The sequence below is a fragment of the Stomoxys calcitrans genome, chromosome 4 (assembly GCF_963082655.1).
Source record: "Stomoxys calcitrans chromosome 4, idStoCalc2.1, whole genome shotgun sequence".
Lineage (NCBI taxonomy): Eukaryota > Metazoa > Arthropoda > Insecta > Diptera > Muscidae > Stomoxys > Stomoxys calcitrans.
In genome coordinates, this window is record NC_081555.1 from 111,374,827 (window position 1) to 111,382,833 (window position 8,007).

The window sequence follows — 8,007 nt, forward strand, 5'->3', positions numbered from 1 at the left end:
TGCAATTGACCTATTTGGTCCACTACCACGAACCTCAAAAGGTAATCAATGGATTTTTATTATAGAAGATCTTTGCAGTCGGTGGACTGAACTTTTTTCTCTCAAAGAAGCTTCTGCTGAAAAGTGTGCTCTTATATTGCTCAACGAAGTACTCTTAAGATATGGAATACCCCGCAGAATTCACTCGGATAATGGACCACAATTTGTATCCGCAGTCATGCAGAAGTTATGCTACTGTTTGGGAATCCGCCAAACTTTCACACCAGTTTACCACCCGGAAGCCAATCCGGTCGAACGTAAAAATAGAGACCTTAAGGTGCAACTTTCTATCTGTGTCAAGCGTGCCCATACCACTTGGGACTTAAATCTGGCATCTATACGATTTGCAATGAATTCATCAAAATGTGCTACAACTGGCTACTCAGCAGCTTATCTTACATTTGGCAGAGAATTGAGAACACCATTTGAAGTACAAAATGATTTAAGGGCGATTGTTAGAGCTGAAAATTTTGTACCACAAATAACTCCACATTTAGTTCGTTTAGCTGATTCCTTAACATTAGCCAGAGAAGCAGAAGAACAAATGCAGGACAAAAATAAATTGTATGCAGACATGAAAAGATGTCCTCAAAAAGAAATTAATGTTGGAGATAAGGTTTTAGTTGCCACTCACATCCTTAGCAAAAAGTCTAGCAATATTACTTCGAAATTTGTGCCTCGACGTGATGGACCCTTCATCGTTATAGCAAAGCACGGATCTTCGTGTTATACCATTGCATCAGTGGATACACCCGATAAGCCAATAGGAACTTTTCATACATCCGACATAACGCTGTACGGAGGTCATGACGACAATCCGATCTACGAAAGGACACATGGAGCTCGTCAGAAGGTGCCAAAAAGAGCAACAGACAACAAAGAAATAACAACCGACCACGTTCATGCAACAAACAACGAAGAAACAACAGACCATTCGCATGAAACAAACAAAGAAACAACAAAAGGTTATTCCTATGCAACACGCCAGCAACATACCCAAAGACGATCCCTACGGCAGAGGAAACAAATATTAAAAAACGCCTAAGTTCTAAAGGTGCTGCCACATCATCGGGACGATTTCTGAGGCAGAGGGGGAGTGTGTAGCAGATGCTCAGTTCCCACAACCATTTATTTTTTATATATTGTAATATTTACACAAAACTATTTTGATTTTTGATTAAATTTATACAATTTTTATTATTTTATGTTTTGATTGTTGTTCCAAATATTAAAATTAATGCGAATACTTTTTCAGTCAACTGTTATTATCACTCGAATGTTATGATTAAATTTTACACTCATTCAATATGATCTATCTCTTTTGCTCTTTATAAAAGTACTCATTCTCATTTTTGTTATGTCTTAGTTGTCACTCATGTAATATCATATATTTTCATTACTCTTACTCTCCATTAAACACTCATATGTACATGTAACAACTGTCCAACTCGATGAGAAATCTATATAAGAAAGAGTCCCTTGTAATTTTTTTTGATTCGATAGAAACTGCCGACTAATAAAGAACTTTAATTTTTAAGCGGAGCTTTACGGCGTTTTGTTTTTTTCATCGAACATAAAATTTGCCTAGACAGTTAATATCCAACTTAGACGCTTGTCGTCCGGTATGGGATATCTCTGTAACAGGCCATAAATATAAAATATCGATCTTAATCCAGCTAGGACGTTAATCGTTTGGCATGGATTAGACTTTATAAAAAAATATATAATCAATTAAAATTAAAATCTTGAGAAGGATAAATTCTCCCTTCCTTCAAAGGGGCATTTACTCCTTCTTCAAGTTCGAAAGATTACAAAATTCGAGTATAAAAAACTTTCAAGCCTTTCCAACTGCGTAAAAAAAACATTCAATCTGTTTACAAATAGTCCCACAATTTCAGAAATAGCTTAACTAAAATTTTCAAAAATTGTTGTATGTCCAATAAGGAAGAAAGTGGCACAAGGCACGCCACAACAAATACAAATTTTGCCCATGAACATTCCACTAAGAAACATGGGCAAACTTCTCACATATCAATGAGTGCAGTCCGATTCAAGTTTAAGCTCAATGATAAGGGGCCTCCTTCTTAAAGCCGAGTCCGAACGGCGTGTCGCAGAGAGAAGAGAAGTTTCCCATGGCATAGTACCTCACAAATGTTGCCAGCATTAGGAGCCAGGATTCGAACCCAGGCGTTTAGCGTCATAGGTGGACATGCTAACCTCTGCGCTACGGTGGCCTTCCTGTTTACAAATAGTCCCACAATTTCAGAAATACCTTGACTAAAATTTTCAAAAATTGTTGTACGTCCAATAAGGGAGCAAGTGACACAAGGCGCGCCACAGGAGGACATTTTATCGCCACTCTTATGGGTGACTACCATAAATGACCTATTACGGATGCTGACTGAGGAGGAATTTAAGCCCCTCTGCTATGCAGACGATGTTATCTACTTCTAAGGGGTAATGATCCGAACCAACTATGCAGAAGGGCCGAAAAATTCCAAACGGATCTCCTTCAAACCATAACCACAATGATTGGCGGTTCCATGAAATGAAAAAACATTAAAATGAGTTATTGAATCGCCTTGACGAATAATTTTTATTCACAGCGTAGAAGACAATGGCTATAGTCATTGCCTATATGACGCATTTCTTAAAGACTTAATTGATTGTTATTGAATCGGAAAGTAAAATTTTTATGAATGGGCTAGACCCAGAGGTCTCAATTTTAACCCAGAGAAGACTGAAATATGCCTGTTCACGAGGAAGACGAAGACGCACCACGTTTCCTAAGACGATTTTGATAACTGACAAGGTCAAATACTTAGGTGTGATCTTGGATAGGAAATTCAGTTTCCTGGAAGGAAGGGAAGAGGTTTCCGATCGAATACCTGAGATGAACCTTGAGGTCGAGGCACTGCTGCCAGCGGCACAGTCTTAGATTGACGGATCCCTAGTATTGCCATCTGGAAGATCATGTTACACGGATGGATCAAAGCTTTAAGACAGAGTGGGCCTGGGGGTCTACATTGAAAACCCAGGGACTGAGATATGTTTTAGACTGTATGACCATAATACAGTCCTGCAGGCGGAGATCTGGGCGATCACGGAATGCGTGAAGTGGTGTGGTGCTAACGCGAGGACGTCGATTGTGAACATCTTTACGGACAGTGAAATTGCCATAAGGGCAATAACAACCAGGACGGTATAGTAACGAACAGTCTTGCAGTGTAAGAAGGAGATTAACACCTTCTCTGAGGATGTCACACTCCGCATCGGTGCCGGGCCATAACGGAGTAAAGGGGAATAAAAGGGCAGATGATTTGGCGGTGAAGGCCAGAGGACTGCCGTCAATAAACTTGGTTAACCCGAAGCCTTTTGTGTCAACGCAGTCCGAGTTGAGGGAGTGGGCGACGATTGTGCATGCAACATTGTGGAACATCGAAACGGTCGATAGGACGCTGGTTTATATGGAAGTTATATCAAAACATTAACCGATATGGCCCATTTACAATCCCTATCGACCTTAATTATTAAGAAGTATTTTTGCAAAATTTAAAGCGCATGTCTTTACACCATCGAAAGTTACGGTGCTTTCGACAGATATGGCGTGGCTAAATCGACTCAGAATGTCAAGACGATCAAGAATATATATACTATGTAGCTTCAAATCAATATTTCGATGTATTACAATCGAAATGATGAAATAAGTGCGACCCAATCCTATGGTGGAGAGTATAACAATGTTATTCGTGATGGAGTTTAAGCGTAATAGTGTCATTGCGTTATATTTCAATGAAAAATCACAAACTTACAATGTTGGCGAACTTAAATACATCTAAGTCAACAAAATGTTTGTGTATCCATGAATCGTTATTATGATACTGGTGATGGTCAAAACAAAGCTGCAACAAAACTTGAAATGGTTTGGCAAAAGAAGGGGCCGAATTCAACGAAATCCACGCAGCGGCAATCAAATGTCTAAAGATCTGATAATATCCAATGAAAGTATGCAACATTTGTTGAAAAACGAGCCCAAGGTAAAACCTAACAAGTTCCAAAAGATATAAGATCTTACATAAAGCAAAAACTTTTAGACTTCAAAGAGAATTTTGCTCTTTGACGAGAAAAATTTCCCATTCGAGCAATTCATAAACTCCCAAAATGATCATGTGCAAGTTCAGAAATTTGAGACAGGGATGGAAAATTCAAAATTTTAAATAGAAGTAAAATGGTGCATTTTTGGGCGAAGTAGTACTTTTTATTTTCGCATAACAATTTTATAATCGCTTTGGAGATTTATAAATAAACTCTTTACAGGTACAAAAAGTCGAATTAGAAAGTCAACTATATGGGAGCTATAACTGGTTAGATAGATACTAGTAGCACCACACAAATTGGAACTGTGAGCTCCGATTTGTATCGGGTTTATCGTTATCATGGGAATCTCAGGTACGAGCTACAGCGTTCACAGAATGCTCTGTAGGCATATGGAGGACAATGAATTTTTTTTGGATGTACCGAGACAAGTAGCAAAGGTAGTAAATCCGTAATAATCCGACCCCGAGGGTACTACGGTACTCTCTGGGTCGGATTTTTTTTAATTTAGTGTTAGAAACAACTATTTCGGGGAGTCGCTTGAACGGGAATCCCTGCAAACATCAGATTGGACCATATTTAAAAATAGATGCCATACGAACAGCGAATTGTTCCAGACCCCTTGACATTCTTGTTCGATATAATCCTGATCGTACAATAGTTTGATATAGCTGAACTCGCGGCTGGGAGTTCTATTTACGTAAAACTAGTTTTCCGAAAAGATCAAATTTTTGCAATTATTACAAAACAAGTAAAAGCGTGCTAAGTTCGGCCGGGCCGAATCTTATATACCCTCCACCATGGATCGCATTTGTCGAAGTCTTTTCCCGGCATCTCTTTTTAAGCAAATAAAAGGATAAAAGAAAAGATTTGCTCTGCTATTGGAGCGATATCTAGATATGGTCCGGTTCGGACCACAACTAAATTATATGTTGGAGACCTGTGTCAAATGTCAGCCAATTCGAATAAGAATTGCGCCCTTTGGGGGCTCAAGAAGTAAAATAGGGAGACCGATTTATATGGGAGCTGTATCAGGTTATAGACCGATTCAGATCATAATAAACACGTATGTTGATGGTCATGAGAGGATCCGTCGTACAAAATTTCAGGATAATAAAATTGCGGCCTCTAGAGGCTCAAGAAGCCAAGATCCCAGATCGGTTTATATGGCAGCTATATCAGGTTATCATCCGATTTGAACCATACATGGCACAGTTGTTGGAAGTCATAATAAAATACGTCATGCAAAATTTCAGCCAAATCGGATAGGAATTGCGTCTTCTAGAAGCTCAAGAAGTCAGGTTACCATATCGGTCGGTTATGGACCGATTTAAAACATATTTAGCACAGTTGTTGGATACCATAACGAAATACTTCGTGCAAAATTTCATTCAAATTGGATAAGAATTGCGCCCTCTAGGGGCTCAAGAAGTCAAGATACAAGATCGATTTTCATGGCAGCTATATCAGGTTATTGACTGATTTAAACCTAACTTAGTTCAGTTGTTGGAAGTCATAGCGAAACACGTGTCATTCCAATCTGATAAGAATTGCGCCCTCTAGAGGCTCAAGAAGTCAAGACCCAAGATCGGTTTATATGGCAGCTATATCAGGTTATCATCCGATTTGAACTATACTTGGTGCAGTTGTTGGAAGTCATAGCGAAACTCGTCGTGCAAAATTTCATTCCAATCGGATAAGAATGGCGCCGTCTAGAGGCTTAAGAAGTCAAGACCCAAAATAGGTTTATATGGCAGCTATATCAGGTTATCATCTGATTTGAACTATACTTGGTGCAGTTGTTGGAAGTCATAACAAACCACGTCGTGTAAAATTTCATTCCAATCGGATAAGAATTGCGCCCTCTAGAGGCTCAAAAAGTCAAGACCCAAGATCGGTTTATATAGCAGCTATATCAAGTTATCATCCGATTTGAACCATACTTAAACAGTTGTAGGATAGCATATCAAAACACGTCGTGCAAAATTTCATTCCAATCGAATAAGAATTGCGCCCTCTAGAGGCTCAAGAAGTCAAGACCCAAGATCGGTTTATATGGCAGCTATATCAAGACATGGACCAATGTGACCCATTTACAATCCCAACCGACCTACACTAATAAGAAGTATTTGTGCAAGATTTCAAGCGGCTAGCTTTACTCTTTCGAAAGTTAGCGTGCTTTCGACAGACAGGCGGACGGACGGACGGACGGACATGGCTAGATCGATATAAAATGTCATGACGATCAAGAATATATATACTTTATGGGGTCTCAGACGAATATTTCGAGTAGTTACAAACAGAATGACGAAATTAGTATACCCCCATCCTATGGTGGAGTTTATACCCTCCATAAAGGAAATAAAGGAAACTCGTTCGTTTCCGTTCCACAATTATTTTTTGGTACTAACGCAGACTAACATTAAAAAAAGTTCATTCAACTTCTAAAATCACAAAAGGAAAAAGATAAATAATTTTGCCAGATGATTTTTTAGCCATTCGTGGAGTTAAAAGACAACAAAGAAAATTCAAAAAGCTGTAAAGTGTCTGAATGGCGTAAAATTCACCGTTTGACGTTTTTAATGATACATATAAATCAATGCTCGTCGATGCATTTGTTTGCTTGTCCGCTGACTGGCAGGCTAGGCGTCTGACATTTAGTGTATCGAGGTAAGAACAAACCAGTAAAAACCAGAAACGATCACGGACATGTTAGGTGGATGGTTGGTGGTTCAAAATGGAAGTTAAATTGCAGAATTAGTTGTATATTGACTAGTTTTAACTCGTTGGGGTTTGTTTTACTATATGCATTTAAATTACGAAACACAAGTTTTTACCGCTTTTATTTATTAACTCACTTAGCGTCACAAACAAACACAATTGGGCACACTTAATGAATTCTCTTGTTTATGTAAATATTAATTTTTTTTTAATTTGTAATTTATTTTTCTTAATTTTTATGGCTTGCGGCAGTTAGAAACAGCAAAGTTGAAAACAAAGCAACTACCAACATTGTATAATAAATTAATTCGCACTAAAAATTTTGGGGTCTTCTTTTTCTGGGGGATCCCATAACCACATACATTGGCAGATGTATGCACATATTTACATATATATATATATGTATGTATGTATGTATATTTACGAGTGTTGTACATTTGTACCCTTAAACTTACAATTTTCACTAGCACCATCATCATTGCATTTGTTGATTTCATTTATTTTTAATGTACTCATTTTTCTTGTTGTTATTGTGTGATATGATTTTTGAATTTGTTGAGATTCTAATCGAACTTGAACTTATATATAGATTATTTTAATGTAAAATAATTTTTGTTTTTTTTTTTTCTTGTTTTGTGCTTTGTACAATTTGCTGCGTTACTATTCTTTTTATTTGCGATTCGTTCTTCCGCCTGACAAAATGCCAAAATAAAAGAAAATTAGCCGCACCGTTCCCGTTTTGTTTACACTCTTCTTGTTAAAAATACCCAAATCGATTTAAAAACACAAACATCATTTTCGCATTTTGTTATTGGTTATTTATTTTTTTTTTTTTTCTTTGGGTCTTCCGCCTCTTCACGTGGCGTGTGTTGTTGCTGACAAGAGCAACTTTGGTAAACTAAACATTGCTAGGACCCCCCTCATAAAATGAGTTTGCATGCAGTAGAAAATTCTTTTGACAGAATACCCGAACTTGACATGCGAACATGTTAACACGCTCTTTTACTCTCTGTACGGCTCTCGGTTGCCAGCCAACAAATGTCATCAATAAGTGATTTGCAAATGTTTGCACTAATGTTAATAAAACATTGAAATGTTTACGAGTGTATCAAAGAGAGTGAGAGAGAGAGGAGAGCGCTTCGATGGTAAATT

At 37.9% G+C, this 8,007-nt stretch overlaps 1 protein-coding gene across 1 annotated transcript in view; it reads right to left on the minus strand.

Annotated features, from left to right (window-relative positions):
* The window catches only part of LOC106086912 (synaptic vesicle glycoprotein 2B), an 82,703-nt gene extending 74,952 nt beyond the window's left edge, over positions 1–7,751 (minus strand). Inside the window, exon 1 of the mRNA XM_013251731.2 lies at positions 7,311–7,751. Within this exon, the coding sequence (XP_013107185.2) occupies positions 7,311–7,371 (61 nt within the window). The 5' untranslated portion in view covers positions 7,372–7,751. The remainder of the gene's footprint in view (positions 1–7,310) is intronic.
* Between the last annotated feature and the right edge of the window lie 256 nt (positions 7,752–8,007).